At 40.1% G+C, this 18,175-nt stretch overlaps 2 protein-coding genes across 4 annotated transcripts in view; both read right to left on the bottom strand.

The window, feature by feature from the left end:
• Positions 1–11,537, bottom strand: part of SCAI (suppressor of cancer cell invasion) — a 145,637-nt gene extending 134,100 nt beyond the window's left edge. The window contains exons 1-2 of one of the 2 annotated variants that reach the window (XM_067743329.1): positions 11,389–11,537; positions 10,630–10,674 (exon numbers count right to left, since the gene is read on the bottom strand). In XM_067743329.1, the coding sequence (XP_067599430.1) occupies positions 10,630–10,674; positions 11,389–11,441 (98 nt within the window). In that variant the 5' untranslated portion in view covers positions 11,442–11,537. Of the gene's footprint in view, positions 1–10,629; positions 10,675–11,388 lie in introns of those variants that run through there. The other variant, XM_067743331.1, reaches the window with a different exon arrangement.
• Positions 11,538–17,274: 5,737 nt separating this feature from the next.
• The window catches only part of PPP6C (protein phosphatase 6 catalytic subunit), a 35,017-nt gene continuing 34,116 nt past the window's right edge, over positions 17,275–18,175 (bottom strand). For both annotated transcript variants that reach the window (XM_067743328.1, XM_067743327.1), the window contains exon 7: positions 17,275–18,072. In XM_067743328.1, coding sequence (XP_067599429.1) covers positions 17,824–18,072 — 249 coding nt within the window. In that variant the 3' untranslated portion in view covers positions 17,275–17,823. The remainder of the gene's footprint in view (positions 18,073–18,175) is intronic.

Below are 18,175 nucleotides of genomic sequence, written 5' to 3'. Positions count from 1 at the left end.
CATTCTTAATCCCTAAGATTGAATTTTTCATCAGTTTGATAGGACTGGGGGGAGAGGGGGTGTCCCAAGGTTGGATTTAACTTCATTTAAAATAAGTAATATATATAGTAACGCATGGTTACCTGATATTGTGAAATAAGATTCATACTGACTATATGGTCAATTAATTCACTACCTTATGGATATCTTTTACAATTCACTAATCTTGGTGGTTTCAAAAAAGTTCCAAACAAGTTGCTCCATCAAAATATTAAGATTTTTCCATCACCAATATATTACTCCCAAATTTTTCCAGGCTTTACTCTCCTAATATATAGAATATTAAGCAATTAATTATATATCCATGTGTATCTGCCTGGGTTTGCTACCCTCTCTGAAAAAATCCTGGCCTTGGACTTCCCAGGTAGTCCAGTGGTTAAGACTCCAGCCTTCCACTGCAGGGGGCACGGGTTCAATCCCTGGTCGGGGAAGTTCCGCATGCTGCGCAATGCGGCCAAAAAGAAAAAAAAAATCTGGCCTTGTGGGAAAGCCATCCATTTAGGTTGGGGATTCACAATTTCCATAAAAAAGAAAAATCAATTCTACCACATAATTCACAAGTCAGTTACCTGCTCTCTCAATAGATCCAACCATAACCAGCACTGCAGATTACCTATACTTCAGGATCTTGACCTAAAATATGTCCTAATTGTGTGCTATTCAACCTTTATAAAAAACCTAAATGAAAAAATACATTTTTCGTAGATTATGAAAGAACACAGTATATAATCCACTCTTCTGGATTTGCTGCTTTCAAAACTACTTTTAGATTATACAGTTCTTTCTTTCAGATAGACTCTCAGAATATAAAACAGATAGTTAGAAGCAGAAGATGCTAGAATAGATAGGTCTCCTTGGAGAATGGCCGATTCTAGGCCTAAGTAGAAAACATACAAGATGTGTCTGGAATACCTTGTCCAACGAGGAAGCTACTCTACTGGAGTCGTGTCAAAAAGACCCAAGAGCCAATTTAGAAGAGACTTCCACTGGTCAATATGAACATCAACATGAAAAATAACCAAGCTGGATGAAAATTCATTGCATACGTTTAAATCCACGAGTTGATAATATTATTATTAATAAAATAAAGAAAGAAAGCCAGTCACCTTTGGAGCATGCTAGGAAACCAATTCATATTGAAATCTGCTATAAAAAAAAGAAAGGGGTAGGGGGACAAGCATTTATCCTGCTTTTCCTTCTACAAACTGTACCTAAGGAAAATTTAACAGTCAATGAAGAACAGATCAGTTGCCAAGGAGCTGGGCGTGCAAGGAGGATGTGACTGCAATAGGACAGCAAAAGCAAGTTTTGGGGGTAATGGAAATGTTCCTTACTCTTCTCGTAGTGGTGGTTATAGGAATCTATACATGTGTTCAAATGTCATGGAACTGTCAATTTGCATGTTAATTTCAAAAAAAAAAAAAAATTAAGTCAACAAGGGAACTTCTCTTTATAAAAGCACTCCAGCTAGTAATGAAGAAGGAATGAAAGATTTAGAATGTCACCATTTGTAACCTCAAATGAAATTATAGACACATTACTATGAGTTCCTAACAGCAAAAAAAAAACAGGGCTTCCCTGGTGGCGCAGTGGTTGAGAGTCTGCCTGCCGATGCAGGGGACGCGGGTTCGTGCCCCAGTCTGGGAAGGTCCCGCATGCCGCGTAGCGGCTGGGCCCGTGAGCCATGGCCGCTGAGCCTGCGCGTCCGGAGCCTGTGCTCCGCAGTGGGGGAGGCCACAACAGTGAGAGGCCCGTGTACCGCAAAAAAAAAACAAAGAGGCCTTGATGGAACTACACACCACTCCTATTACGTATTCTTTCAAAAACAAACAAAAACCAATAAAACCTGAATCTCATCAAGTCTCTAAAACTAGTTCTAACTACAAATTTATAAGACACACAGGGAATAGAGAAACATGGTAAATGATACCATGGGGAGAGAGTCAGCAATATTCAGACTGTGGAAAAACTGGTCAGTGGTTGCCAGTTGGTCAGTGGGGACAGAAGGGAATTTGGGGGAGTGATGAAAATGTTTTATATTATGATTGCAGTGGTGGTTACGTAACTGTGTGCATTTGTCAAAATTCAGAAAACTGTACACTAAAATAGGTAAGTTTCATTATTATAAATGTTATCAATATAAATTATACCTCAACCTTTTAGAAATTAAAAATTCAGATTGTGGGAAACTCTTAATAACAAGCATGCTTTCTTTAACAAATTAACAACATGGGGGAAAAGAGACAGAGTGGGGAAACTATAGATTTTTTTTTTAAACTTAAGATCTAATCAACAAATTGCCAGTTCTGAACCTTATGTGGATCCTGATTTGAACAATTTTTTTATAAATAATTAGTCCACTGTGGATATCTGAACACTGATGACAAATTTAATGATATTAAGGAAATACTGCTAATTTTCAAGTTATTGTTAATGGAATTGCGGTTATGTGCTTTAAAAGAGTCCCTATCTTTCAACAATACATACTAAAATGATACAGATGAATGATATGTATAGAATACACTTCAGGTGAAGTATGTGGGTATATACGTGAAACGGGAATTGAGCTGATAATTGTTCAAGCCGGGTGATGAACAATTCAGGTTCACTGTAGTATTCTAAGTTTATCTGTATTTGAAATTCTCCATATTAAAAATATACATACATACAGAAAAGTAGATCTAGAGCCTTAAAGGCGAGCTAGCCTGCTTAACCCTTTTCTGACTACTACTGGCATCCCAACCCCCAGGAAGCCCTTGAATTACTGCCAAGGAACCTCTGGGCTCTTTCTGAACACTGCTGAAAACCACTGCTTGAGCTAGTCTAGGTTTAATTCTTGAATAAAACATTACCATGAAAATACCGAATACTTTGACCATCCTCTCTCGGGCTCCCCCCACCAGAGAGTCTGCTTTCACAGAATTAAATTCTGGCATTTTGCCCTAGGTTTTCACCGACACATGCTATAAGAAACAGCTTTACCAAAACCACTGCCTTTGTGTAGGGATACTGCTGAGGCAAACACTACCACAAAGAAACTCTGCAATATTCCTGTTTTTCAATGTAGATTAGAAGACATTCCCCTAGTTTTCCACATAAGTACCTCCAGAGTCTGTTTCTCACCAAAGAGTATACTCGCTGTATAGAGATGTCTCCAGAGATAAACACTCCTTGTTTGATGACTACCTACAGAAAGACTGCATGGACAGATAATACTGCAAAGAGAGAACATCCAAAAGACAAAGCTGTCGGTTTACTTCTACACCAGGTACTGTAACATTCTATTGCCATCTGCACATTTCACTCAACATGGTCTCTCTGGGTTATCTCATTCTTTTCCATGACTTGGATCACTAAGTGTTTGCTGTTGACTTCTAAATCCGAACCTCAAGCCCTAATCTCTCTCCTCAGCTCCAGACCCATGTTTTCATCTGCCTGGTTAAAGATGGTACACCGAAGCACTTTACACTCCATGTAGCTAAAATAAACTCGTACTCTTACCCTTCTGAACTTGCTCCTGGATCTGCTGCCTCAATTAAATGTGTTCCCATCCAACCCACTATTCAAGCTAAAAGCTCCCCAAGATACTGTGAAGAAAAGGAAAAGGCCGGCCATAGACTAAGGGGAAAAAATCTGTAAAACACATACCTGATAAAGAAGTTTCAGAATATATAAAGAATTCTTATAACTATTATATAAGAAGACAAAAAAGTGACCAAAAAATGGGCAAAAGATTTGAATAGGAAACCACAAAAGAAATTATAGGAATGCCAAACAAAAACATAATGATATCACTGCACACCCTCAGAATGGCAAAAGGGGTACATATATGTCAAAATTTATCAAATTGTACATTTTAAATATGTGCAGCTTATTGTATACCAATTACATACCTCAATATAACTTAAAAAGAATGCCAAGCATTGGCAACGACATGGAGCAAATGGAATCCCATACACTGTGCTGGTGGGAATGCAAAATAGTACAGCCACCTTGGAAGACAGTTTGGCAATTTCTTAAAAATCTAAACGTGCACTTACCATAAGACCCAGCAAGTCCACTCCTAGGCATTTACTCAAGAGAAGTGAAAACATATGTTTGCACAAAGACTTATTAACTCACATGTTCGTAACAGTTGTATTCATACTAGCCAAAAACAAGCAACAAGCCATCAACTGGTGAATGAGAAACAAACTGTGGTAAATTCATACAATGAAATGCTCCTCAGCCATAAGAAGAAATTAACTACAGTTACAAACAATAACATGAATGAATCTCAAAAGCATTATGCCAAGTGGAAGAAGCTAGACACAAAAGACTACACGCTGAATGATTCACTTATATGAAGTTCTAGAAAAGACAAAACTATAGTGACAGGAAAAAAAGACCAGTGGTTGCCAGAACCATGACTGCAAGGAAACATGAGCAAATGCATGTGTGTGTAGGGGGGGAGGCGGCAGGACAGCCGTGTTCTATATCCTAACTGCAGTGGGTGGTTACACAACTGTATACATTTGTCAAAACTCCTCAAATTGTATACTTAAAATTGGTGACTTTTATCATATGTAAATAATACCTCAGTAAAGCTGATTTTTAAAAACACTGGAAGGAAAGGCAAAATAAAAATACTCAAACTAAGGATAGTCACAGCTTTCATTTATTGAGTTCTTAATGTATGTCAGGTAACATTATCATGTATTTTACATTCATTATCTCAATGAATCCTCTCAATAAGCCATTCAGGGACTTCCCTGGTGGCGCAGTGGTTAAGAATCCGCCTGCCAAGGCAGGGGACACGGGTTTGATCCCTGGGCCGGGAAGAGCCCACATGCCACAGAGCAACTAAGCCGGTGCTCCACAACTACTGAGCCTGCGCTCTAGAGCCCACAAGCCACAACTACTGAAGCCCGCATGCCACAACTACTGAAGCCCGTGCGCCTAGAGCCCATGCTCTGCGACAAAGAGAAGTCACCGCAATGAGAAGCCCGTGCACTGCAACAAAGAGTAGCCCCCGCTCACCTCAACTAGAGAAAGCCCGCGTGCAGCAACGAAGACCCAATGCAGCCAAAAATAAATAAAATAAAATAAATAAATTTATTTAAAAAAATAAGCCAATTCATTGAATCATCCAACAAAGAGCTACTGAGTACCTATTATATGTGAGGCAATGTTCTAAGTGCTGGGAACAGAATAGCAAGGAAAACAAAAATCTCTGTACTCACGCAGTTTATATGCTACTAGAGGAGAGTAATAATTCTACAAGGTGGGTACTATCATTACCTGCATCTGGCAAATACTTTGTCCAAGAGCCCAAAGCTAGTATTAGGAAGAGCTAGGATTCAAACTCTAATTCAGGATTTCACAACCTCAGCATCACTGACAATTTGAGCAGGACAATTCTTCGGTCCGGAGGTTGTCCTGTATGCTGTAGGTGTTCAGCAGCACTCCTGGACTCCACCCAATAGATTCCCCGAGTTGTAACAACCAAAAATGTCTCCAGACATTGCCAAATGCCCCCTGGGAGGGAAAATCATCCCTCGTTGAGAACTACCGTGTAATTTCTAAACTGACACAACAGCCCAAGCATTTAAAAACATCTTTCTTCCCACACCTGACACTGGTCCTGAATTCACCTCACCTAAGACTTCATCATTTGTCAGTCTACATCCCGGCTCTACTCTCTATCATTTCAACAGTCACACGACTGCCAAAATTCACCTTCTAAACCTTCAGACCCTAGGTGAAATGTCTGTAGAAACTGCCCTCACTACCAGTACGAAGAATTACTATAAACTCTTTGTGTACATACAAAGTCAATTACAACACCTTATTTTTGTGTCTGTCTTCCCCACTAATGTACGAGCTTTTCCCCAGCAGGGGCCGTATCTCATTCATGTCTATAACCCTAGTACCCAGAACTAGAAAGCATTTGAAGGTTGTTTTTAATTCAACTGTAATTCAAACAAATTACATACATACACACACACACACACACCACAAATCATACAATAAAGCTTTAATCAACATGAATCCTATTACGACATGAATCCTAAACAAATGGGTCTTGCTCCTAATAGGATCTGAAAGGATTCTCTAACTAATAACCCAAACTTTATTAACAAACATATTGAAGCCTTCAGAATTTTCCAAAACCACATAGAGATCAAGTTTCCTAATCTTAAAATTCCTGTCAGTCTAGTACAGTTTGTCAGGGGCATTAAATAGCATCACATTATTTTGGACCACCAAAGCCCCATCCCACACTACCTCCCTCTTACCACCAATGCACTTGTTAGTTCAGATGCTTTTACTGAGCACCCCCTCAGTACTAGGGGCTCAAAGAAGAACCAAGGAAGGGAAACAAATGTTTAGTGGTGGGGGTGGAGGGAAGACACAAAGAACTGGTAACCGTCGGCCATGTGGTGCTTATTCAAATTATCTCAGTTTTTCTTAAACTGTCTTATAGTTTGGTCCACTAGGAATGTTCTCAAAAGATAACTCAGCCACTAAACTAATGTCTATCAAAAAGAATGACTTAATAGCAACGATCCTAAAATAAAAATCACATTTTTGGCAACTGTTTCCTAAAATGGAATAGGATACACAGTGTAACAGTCAACAACTCTACACAGCAGGCCAACTCAAAGGGATATTTAAGGCTACATTCAGCAATTAATTCACCTTGCAGTGTTCACCAGGAAGTTGTATCATTTGATGTTGAGAATTTTATGGCCACAGTATACAACTCATAAAAACAGCTATAAATAATTTCTGGCTACAACCATTACATCTTCTCTCTGTAATCCACCTTTAGAGCTTACCTGGCCATTATTTTTTCTATTTTTAGAGCAATCCCAGACCTGCTTTCTGAAGAAAATCTTGGTCTCGTCCACAGGATCTCTTTAGAGATGTATGCTGGCTGTCCATTCAGGTCAAAATGCTGACTCAATCAGGATCTGACCTTAGACATGCGGAATGTGTGCCCTCATTGGTGCCTGATGCTTACCAAAACTTGATTACAGAAATAATATTCATGGAACAAATTATTCATTCAATAATTCTATCAAACGTTCTCTAAGTGCCAGGCACCATTCTAGGTGCTGAGGATAAGCAGAGGCCCTACAGCTTACTCATTCTTCCTTATCTCTGAACCAAGCCAAACCATCGGTGAGCAGTATACCTAAATCCAGTTGCTCTGGCTCTTCGGAGGATGTTCACTGGTACTACCTAAACCTGGATTGAGAAGCATTATAAGAAGCAACCTTAAAAAACAACAACAACAAAAAACTTCCTACTATATTTGTCATTGGGTTTATTTTCCCCCACAAAACCACAGTGTCCCCATTATGAAAACCAGTGAGAGAAATTTTTCTCTAAAAGTCAAAAAAAGTGTGCCTCTCTTAAACATGTGTTGGATTTTACAGACACCATGAACCTGCAAGTTGAGCTTTATTTTCTTCTTAGCTTTTGTTCTAGGAAACTCAGAGCCAAATATGGAACCAACCTTTGGTAACTGTGCAGTACCTTCTAGTCTATATACTAACTTTGCCACTGATTTAATTTCATTACTATTCTCTCATGGTTTTTGCCTTAATATCTTTATTTTTAATCCTTCATACTGTATATATTTTGAAAAGAAGTGAGAAATAAAAGGTATTTAATAGGTGCTTTTTTTTTTTTTTTTGCAGTACGCGGGCCTCTCACCGTTGTGGCCTCTCCCACTGCAGAGCACAGGCTCCGGACGCGCAGGCTCAGCGGCCATGGCTCATGGGCCCAGCCACTCCACAGCATGTGGGATCTTCCCGGACCGGGGCACAAACCCGTGTCCCCTGCATCGGCAGGCGGACTCTCAACCACTGCGCCACCAGGGAAGCCCTAATAGGTGCTTTTTAACCTAAAATTTACTGTATACTCTCTACGTGCCAGGCACTATACTAAGCATTTTACAACCCTATAATGGTTGAACTATTATTATTTCCGTTATACAGATGAAGAAGCTGGGGCTCAGAGAGGTTTATTAACTTGCATATGATCTCACAATGTGTATCTGACAGAGCTAAGATTCAAATTCAGCTCAAACCATTACACCTAGGTGTATCTACAGGCTATCATAGGAACAAACAAAGCAGAGAAGAGGAAGGTAGAGAGGGTAGAAAGTTTGCACGGAAGATGTGATGTTTGAGGGAAGTCTTAAAGGTGGGGAGCTTGCCAAGGAACGGGGAGAAAGTATTCCAGAGAGAAAGAGAAATCATCTGCAAAAACCCAAACATAAGTTCTGGGAATGGCAAACAGGACATAGAGTTACATTCAGCAATTAGTTCATTGTGAAGCATTCACCAGAAAGTTAAGTCAATCAATTACTGGACGTTTAGTAGATCCATTATTGAGAATTTGGCCGTTATTGAGTACATGGCCACACTACTCAACTGTGGCTGGAAAGATAGATAAAAGTGAAATAAAGGCAGTCTTTTTTTTTTTTTAATTGAAGTATAGTTGATTTACAATTTTGTGTTAATTTCTGCTATACAGCAAAGTGACTCAGTTAAACATACATATACATTTTTTTATATTTTTTCCATTATGATTTATCATGATAGAGGGCAGTGTCTTTTTATGATTACGCTAAAAAGTCTGAATTATGTTCAATAAACAAGGGGAACCACATAAGGATCTTAAGCTTGAGAATTAGAAGATCAACTTGCACAGTATGTGAATGAATTACAGATTCAAGGTAGGGAACCCAGTCAGGAGGCTACTCCAAGAGTCTGGCAGTGGGGTAATGAAAGTTAAACAAGGGCTATCGAAAAGAAAATATAATGCAAGCCATATATGTAATCTTTACTTTCCCAATAGTTATGTTAGAAAAAGTAAAAAAAAAAACCTGAAAATAATTTGAGTAATACTTTTATTTAATCCAATATATCTAAAATATTATTTCATGAAGTAACTGACATAAAAATTAGTAATGAGAAATTTGCCATGTACTTTTTGTACTAATCTGAAATTTAGTGTGTTTTTTAGTAGTTAGATATATGCCTCACTTTGGACATTAAATTTTCATTGGAAAAATTTGATCTGTATTTAGATTTCATGATTTACAGATGAAAAAGCAAATTCACATACCCAAGTTGTTCCAGACATAAACATTTTCCAGTAATTAAATATCGGTTTTAAAATTTAAATTAATTACAATTAACAATATTTATTAAAAATCCAGTTCCTCAGTCATGAGAGCCACATTTTGAGTGTTCCACAGCCATATATGCCTACCACATTGGCCCATACAGGCCTAAAGAGTGACAAAGGAACTTTGGCTGTTTGCACCTTCCACCATCAGCATTTCACATCTACCTACTGTTAAGGTTTACTGTGTATTAACATCAATAACTTAGCAAGAATTAACTATTACAGTGGTCCTACTGGTTACATCCTCACTACTGTAACTTACTTTCTCTAGGCCAATGCCTACATCCATGAAAAAGGAATCTTCGAATGACTACACAGAATTGCTATGTAGTACCTGACACATGGAATGTGCTCAGAAATGCTTGTGGAATGGATGCATGCTCTTCATTACTCAAGGAACAATGCACTTGCTGCAGACTACCTAAGCCCTTTGTTTCTATCTTCCTATAGTTCAACTGCTTATTAGACTCTACGTACAATGAAAACAGTAAAAGCAATAAGAAAACCTATTTTCGGGACTTCCCTGGTGGCGCAGTGGTTAAGAATCGCCTGCCAATGCAGGGGACACGGGTTGGAGCCTTGGTCCAGGAAGATCCCACATGCCGCAGAGCAACAAAGCCTGTGTGCCACAACTACTGAGCCACCATGCCACAACTACTGAAGCCCACGCGCCTAGAGCCCGTGCTCCGCAACAAGAGAAGCCACCGCAATGAGAAGCCCACGCACCGCAACGAAGAGTAGCCCCCGCTCGCCACAACGAGAGAAAGTCTGCACACAGCAACGAAGACCCAATGCAGCCAAAAATTAATTAATTTAAAAAAAAAGAAAACCTATTTTCAATTGTATATTTATTAGAGGCATTATAGTATAATGGTTAAGAGCTTCAGCTCTGGAGTCAGACTGCTGGGATTCAAATCCTGGTTCTATCACTTATGAGATGTGTGATCTTAGATAAATGCTCAGCCTCTCTTGTGCCTCAGTTCTCTCTTGTGTTAAAACAGTGATAACTGTACACAGTTCATTGGGGTGTTTCAAGGATTACAGAAGATAACACAAATAAGCAGTTGCACATGGTACCTGGCACACAGCAGATGTTCAATAAACATTAGCTTTTTAAACAGAGCTGGTGAAGAAGTTGAAATTACGGCTAACATAAAAAACTAGGCCTTCTCAATTATCCACATCTCTTTCCCACATAATCTTAGATACCAAAAAAAAAAAAAAAGTACAGGCAGTACTTTGAAGTCCTGGAAGACAGAGCTTGCAGATAGTTATATTCATTAAGAAAGGAGCTAAGTAAAAAACTTCATCTACTGACAGTGTATAATTATGCAGTATAGTATAGGTGCAGCCAAGCAAACGGAAAAAAACACGAAGCAAAATTGGGAAGGCATTTTGCCTTACCTGCTTTTCCGTTTTCGAGGTGGTTTCTCCACTGTGCCAGTCAGTCTGTAGACCAAACAAATAAGATGGTAACTAAAAGTAACAAATAAGATCACATCTGCGGGCCCTACTGTGCCAGTCAAGAACTCAACGCACCACCCTCGAGCACTACAGGCTGTCTAAGCCCATACCTGCCTGACCTTACAAATGCCTTACGTTCTGTTTCCCCTAAATACCAAGACCAAGCGATCCTGGGACTCACCGTTCCCCTAATGTCTGCTTAGCCCAAACCCTGCTCTGCCTCCTGGTCTCTCACTCCATCCTCACCTCCTATTCGTCACAGCCCAGCTCCCCAAAACCACCCACCGCCACCTACTCATTGTCTGCTTCACCACCCCCGCAAGCCCCTCCGGCTTCCCCTTTCCAGTGCCCACCCCCTCCCGACACGGGCACTGCCCCTCCGAGCCCCGCCCCTCCAGGCCCCGCGCCCCCCGCATTCCACTGCCCCTCCACCGAGCGCGCGCGCCCTGCCCCTCCCGGCCCTGCGCCCCCAGTCTCACCGCTCGGCGCCCCTTCCCTCACACGCCCCTCTTATCCGGTCTGGAGAATGCGACCGCCTCCCAGCCCGCTCCGCCGCCCCTTGGCGCCCCCCGAATTCCCCGCAGCCCGACCGCCCCTCCAGTCTCGGCGCCCCGAATGCTTCACGGCCCCAAGCTGCTGCCCTGGGCCCGCTCCCGCGCCCCATCCCCAACCCCGACCTCCATTCAGCCCCCGCCCCACCTTGGGGCCAGGCGACTCCGCGGCTGCTGGGGCTGCCGGGCTCCTCTGACCATCCGGCTCCTGCTCCGCCGCGGGAGCTGCTCCGGCGGCCGTAGGGCTCGCTCGGGAAGCTGAGGCGGCGGAGGCTGGAGTAGGCGGAGAGGCGGGCGAAGGGCCTCGCGCCTCTGCCAGGCTTGCCGCAGGGCCCGCCTCCTCCGCGCCTCTCCTCAGTTCCTATTGGCTAGAGCCGTAGTGTGGCCGAAAGCCTGGAGGCCGATTGGACGCTCGGGCCGTCACATCCCGCCACCTAGAGTTTGGTTGAGACTGCAGGTGGCGGCGGAGGTGCCTTAGAGGCTGCTAACACTGCCGGGGAGATCTAAGCGCCACCGTGCGGTCGAAAGTAAAAACTGCATCTCCGGCGCCAGACACCTGCGGCGGGCAGGTTCTTCTGGCTCTGAGTCCTGCATCCCACACACCTGCTGGCGCCCCTCAACACTGCACCACGCCAGGAGCAACAGCTAAGCGCTGCAATTTCCCAAACTCCTCTGGCAGGTGCGACAGTGAGGTAAGTCTCCAAAATGAGCTTCATTTTGAACCACCTCATATCCGGTCCCTGACTACATCATGCTGAAATGGTCAGAGCTCACAGATAACACTTCACAGAGGATCCAGCAAGAAAACTGTAAGAATCTATCAATATAAAGTGTGGTTTAGATGCTCAATCCTCTGCAGAAGAGATAGCAAGCTTGGGTGCAGGCTTCCAAGAAAGCAAGATATTTTTAAAATAAATTACCAAGAAAGGAAAATCAACCCTGCAAACAGAATTGATGCCGTAACCAAAAGCAATGTGTTCAGTTCTTAAATGCCTAAACGGAACTGACCCCTGAATGTGTTGCTAACTGTCCTGTGATACTGCAGATGCTTGTGACTTCTATTCCAGCTAATCAATTTTAAAATAAATTTCCTTGCATTTTTAGGGTTGTTGACAGACCTAAGCATGCAAGACTACCAGCACATAAGCATTATAAATCAGTTACCTTTTCTCTTCTACTTTAACAAGGCCATCCTTGAAAATAAGACATAACTCAGTAACATATTAACAAAATTCTTCCTCTAAGGTGGAATCCCCTTCAGTCTTTCTGCAATCCTGTGTAGTTTTTGTTTGGTAGATCCTCGGCATATATTTGGAGCTGGGAAGAGGCATAAAACTTTCTCTTAAGCTATTTCTGTTTTATCAGAATACGCTTTTATGCATCAATAATGTGACAGCCTAGAGTTATACACACCAAAAGTTTGGGGACAAATCTCTTACTGATCTTCACAAATGGTAAAAATGAGACTACTATAGTTTTTCATAAAGCCGAATTTATTTGGTGTAAAGGGCTGTCCTTTATTCTGAGATGGCTTTTTTTACATCTTTCCTTCTATAAAATGATGATGATGGTAAATTGTAATGGGACCTTTAAAATGGCATTGACAAGGAAAAACAAAAAGTTGAACATCTGTTGGCTCCCCAAATTAATATTTTACATAATCCCAAGATAACAGAACCATAAATCCCCTCAATACCAACAAATAATATCCACCCTTATAATCACCAAGCCAGAAAAGAGAGAGAACCTCAGAATCATTTGTCAGAGAAGACTAGGGGAGATGTGGTAGGAGGAGTCCTGGTGGGGAGGATCAACTTACTAGGAGACTAATCTTGAATGTCACTCATTATGTTTCTTAAAATATGAATTAAGGGCTTCCCTGGTGGTGCAGTGGTTGGGAGTCCGCCTGCCGATGCAGGGGACGCGGGTTCGTGCCCCGGTCCGGGAGGGTCCCGCGTGCCGCGGACCGGCTGGGCCCGTGAGCCATGGCCGCTGAGACTGTGAGCCATGGCCGCTGAGCCTGCGCGTCCGGAGCCTGTGCTCCGCAACGGGAGAGGCCGCAGCAGTGAGAGGCCCGCGAAACGCAAAAAAGAAGAAAAAAATATATATATGAATTAAAATCATCCGCTTGGTTTTCAAGGTCTTTCACAATTGGCCAACGCCTCTCTGATACGTGGTATTGTCAATAGAGCTGCAGCTATTCATTTCTTACGCTTTCCCAAGGAGTACCCTCAAGTTTACCTTCATATCATGTCCAAGTTCTAGTAATCCCCATTTCTGTGCTTTTACTATATGAAATACATGGCCCATCATTCTAGTATACATTTCACACTTCCTCTTTTAAGTCTTCCCCAATTACTCCACCTTACCTCAAACATTTCCTTCTCCAAATTTGTTGTACTTACATAAACTACACTATGTCAGCAATTATATATTGCCTTGGATTATTTTTACTTCCCAACTACACTGAATTTGGGCAAATGATATGTAAGTGGGCCCTCAATAAATGGCAGCTTTGGGCCAGGGACTGGGTATTTTATATGTGCTATTTTTAATCCTGAGATCAACCCTGTATGGCATTCTTATTTTAGACACAGAATTTTAAGATTCAGAAAACCCAACTTGCTCAAGGTCACAAAGCTACAATAACCAATACTGCTTAAGATGTACTACTCTAGGATGCCCTAAAGGGGTTCACATTCCAGCTCTCTTGTGCAACCCTGGGCAAGTTACCTATGATCTCTAAGTGTGTTTTCTTGTCTGAAGAAAAAAAAAAAAAAAGGTACTACAGTCATTGAGCCATAGTAGGGGTGACATAAAATAGGGCATGTACGGCATTTAGCTAAGTGTGCTCAATACAGGTTAGCTGCTATTACTGCCTGTCAGAGCTGGGGTTTTTACCTAGATTGATCCCAAAGCCTATATTCTTTCCACTATTCCATTGCCTCCATACAGTCTTTTATAACCCATTCCCATTTATATAAAAAAGCAAAGTGCTGAGAACAGTGGCTGCCCAGGGACTGAGTGGAATATACTTACACAATAATTATTTTTGTTGACACACGCACACAAAATTCATAAATTTCATGCATTTTTGAATTAAGAAAACATTTGAATGATCCAAGCCAGCATAAGCTTACTATCATGAGTAATATGCCTTACGAAAGGCACATATTCACCAAGTGATTAACAAGGAAACAGAAAACTAGTAAGAGGGGAATAGGATCCTTCTCCAAGCATCTACTGTGTTTGGTTTCATGCTAGAGGACTTTCCAAATGCTTCTTTTTGGTGTTTTACTACTGTATGTTTCATCAGCATGACTGCACAGTTTAAATACACAATTGAAAGAGTTGTGATGATCTCATGAAGCTGGGTTCTGGGCACTGGATCCAGGACGTAACAATGAACTGGAACACTGAAGAGTCAAATGCAGAACAAGAAAAGTTTCACTTCTGTTTACTAGTCAAGCAACTAAGTGAAGGAATAAGCATTTTTTAATTTTTAAATTGTGTTATATAAAATGCTACCTTCTTGTTGGGACAGACTGCATTAGATAAATTTTTTTGCCAAACTTCCTATAATCTTTTTATTAATTTACAGAGAGAATATAGCACCTTTCATCCAAAGAACTGAAGGTGCTTTACAAACATTAGCATTTAGAAAACAAGTACATTTAAAAATCTGGATTCTTGCTGTTAAATCTCTTCGACTCCAGATACACAATTTTTTGGAGGCTGATGGAAAGCAATTCTGTTTCTGACAACGAAAGAGGCTCAGAAAGAGTTCGGATTTGCTTTCACAGTACAGGCATTTTCCAAAACCTGGTGCTGGGCTTACAACGCAAAAACACACAAATCTTAATGCAAAGAACAATATTTCAAACCTTATTTCAAAAGTGAAACACAGGGTTTAAGACATCAAAATCTTCCAACAGTTCTAGACATCCGGACAGAGTAGGAGCTGATGCAGGTTGCATATTAAAGATGTGCTCTTGATCCAGGCTTTTTAGGATCACACCCAAATGAACACATTTAGAGTTGTGAGATTTTTCAGGAAAAAGCATTAACCTAGGAAAAGCTAGCCAAGAGCATATCAGGAAAATGAGGAAAGGGGAGTAATTGGCAATTAAAAGTAGACAGTTCTCACTAGAGCCTAGGACATTTTATTAGAAACCAAGTATATCATAGGCAAATAAAAATGGTTATTACCCCCATTAATACAACATAAGGGATTTTACATTCAGCCTAGATACAGGGAATAACAGAGCCTCATGCCTACAAATCTATGACTTGCAAGTATTTTCCACCACATGATTACTCTATATAGTACATAGCCCTTATTTATCAGAGGGATCCAAATATTCCTTTTAGGCTTACAGAGTCCAATACATTCACTCTCTCTTCCCTTTACATGTCTAATAGTAAAAACTTTTTTTTCATGCAAAAAGCCATTATTCAGTTGAAGAGAAAAAAATCAGGCAAAACAGAGATGGCAATTAAGGAATGGACAGAATATTATTGGCACATGCCCAACTAGTGACAAACAAATGCAGTACACCATGACTTAAAAGTAAAAGTCACATTACACGGGTAACTAAAACAACTACATCAATCTAAGCTAAGGAGTGTCAAATGGGAAGGAAGGGCTGAGGGTTACCAATTTTATTGGTACAACTTAAAAGCAGAAGAGAGAAAGCACTTAAATACAATTTATGGTAACAGAAAAAAAAAATACTGCAGAAAGCTGTTCAAAGACCACACCAAGTTGTCTGCATCATTAATTTCCAGTGTTTCACAAGTAGTAAAATACATAGCTACATATCCCTGTAAGATAAAAATACCTTTCCCCCTGAATTACACTGGGGTCAGGGCAGTAAAACAAAGCTACTGACCCAACAGTTCAAGTGTGTGCAGCAAATGTCTTAGCCACTTCTTTCTTACAGCTATACAATTAAAAACTACACAAGGAGCTGTGTGGTTGGAGCAAAAAATCAAAACACTATTGTGCTCGCTTAATGAAAGAAAAGCCCTGATGAAAAATTATGTGCCAAGAAGCTTAGACTATAAAGATTTTTATTGCATTTTTAGGTAACCTGGAAGTTCTTATCCTGAAGGGGGACAGTTGGTTTTCAAAACTACCTGAACAGATGCTAAAGTGCTTTATTAATTGGCTGGCTTCACAAAGATTTCCTGGAATGACAAAAATTAATTATAGTAGTAAAGGGATACCAACTATTTCATAAAATGGTTAATTCCAGCATCATTTATGACCACAATCATAAGAGACACTGGAACACTTGTCCTTATTAAGTGGACAGTTGCATATCAAGAACTGATCATCACAACCCTTTGGATATTCAAATTACTTACACAAAGCCGAAACATAGTATCACAGACCTTTACAAAAAAGGACAATTTGGTTTTTTCAACACTTTTAAAAATCTGCTTCAGATTACAGTTCACAAGAACAAGAGTCCTGACTTTTCAACCTTTCCAGTTGCAGTTAAAAAATGAACACTTTCTAAAAGTTAAGGTCAAGTGTTACAGTAAGAATGATTCCTATTGAAAAGTACATATATTTTACTTAATGATACTCATGATAGATTGTAAACTGGATTGATCACATTCTACTCAACTGGTATCAAATGAACACATCAGCATTACAAGTATTAAATGTTTTTCTATTACTAGAGAGGATATAAACCAAAACATTAATATGGCAGTTATTTCTTTAGGCACAGTTTAGTGATTTGTTTTTAAAATATATAGTATGGAATTTCAGTTGAAGTTTTAAACTTAATAACCAAAGGGCCAAGAACTCCGATTAGGAAAAAAGAAAAAAAGAATAACTTGCAGCTAACAATGTACACTGTTTAAAATTTCTAACACTTTAACCTATCTGGGTTTTATTTAAGATTACTTTATTAAAAAATACAAGGAATCTGAAAACAGATCAATACAATTATCTTAATGTACAAAGTCATAAGCTGTAGCAGTTTTTAAACTAAAATTTAAAAACACAACAAGGAGGGCAGCCCTTTAGACCAATTTATTTTATATCCATTTAAAATATCATCCAACAAAGGAAAATGAAGTTTACAGCTGGGACAGGTACACATAACTCGAGGCATTTGCAGTCCATCGTGCCCACTGAATAACAACTTTGCTGCTGAAATTTCTTAAAACTTACCAAACTAAAACAAAAGACTGAATAATACAAAAGGAGGAGTATTTCAGTGTAGTCTGTTCTGTCAATTGGCTTTTTTAAAAAAGGAAACATCCTGTTTCCCGTAGACCAGTAAATAAGCAAGAGCTACATGCAGCAGTGTGAGTATTAAGACATTTCTCAAGTCTTCTCAAATGAGTCCAAGGCGGGGATGGGATGGGGGAGAAAACTGATAGAAAAACATTGCTATAGACACCATAACAAACAATAAATTTAGATAATTTAAAATTAAAAAAAAAAAGGCAAGAGGCAGCATTTCAGCAGCAAAGTGCTTAATAAAAAGTATATTGTAGAGGGTAATACACGAAAGTTGGGGTAAGAGGGCAGAAAAATGGGTCAGCAGGATGGGCGAAGGCCTCAAAGGAAATACGGCGTCGTTGTCCTGGGAGGAATAACACGTTCTGAATCTGGAACTGCCCGGAATAACTTTGGTTCTCTTGTATTTACATCTTTGAAGACCATGATCGAAGCAATATTTCCACAACGATAACAGTAATTAGGAGCAGACCATACTGTTACCAGCTTCTCATCAAACATAAATTTATAGCCTTCATGCACTAGTTGGTGTGCTCTGCAGATGAGCTTTAAGTTGTTGATATGAACAAACTGCAATTTAGAAAGGTTTTGTTAAGTATCCAGCACATTTTTTAAAAAATCAACCTACATATATAAGAAAATAAGCATGTAAATAAAGTATAAATCCTATAAT

Source organism: Pseudorca crassidens, chromosome 7 (assembly GCF_039906515.1).
Source record: "Pseudorca crassidens isolate mPseCra1 chromosome 7, mPseCra1.hap1, whole genome shotgun sequence".
NCBI lineage: Eukaryota > Metazoa > Chordata > Mammalia > Artiodactyla > Delphinidae > Pseudorca > Pseudorca crassidens.
Note: the sequence above shows the minus strand (reverse complement) of the source record. Positions and strands in the feature narration are given on the sequence as shown.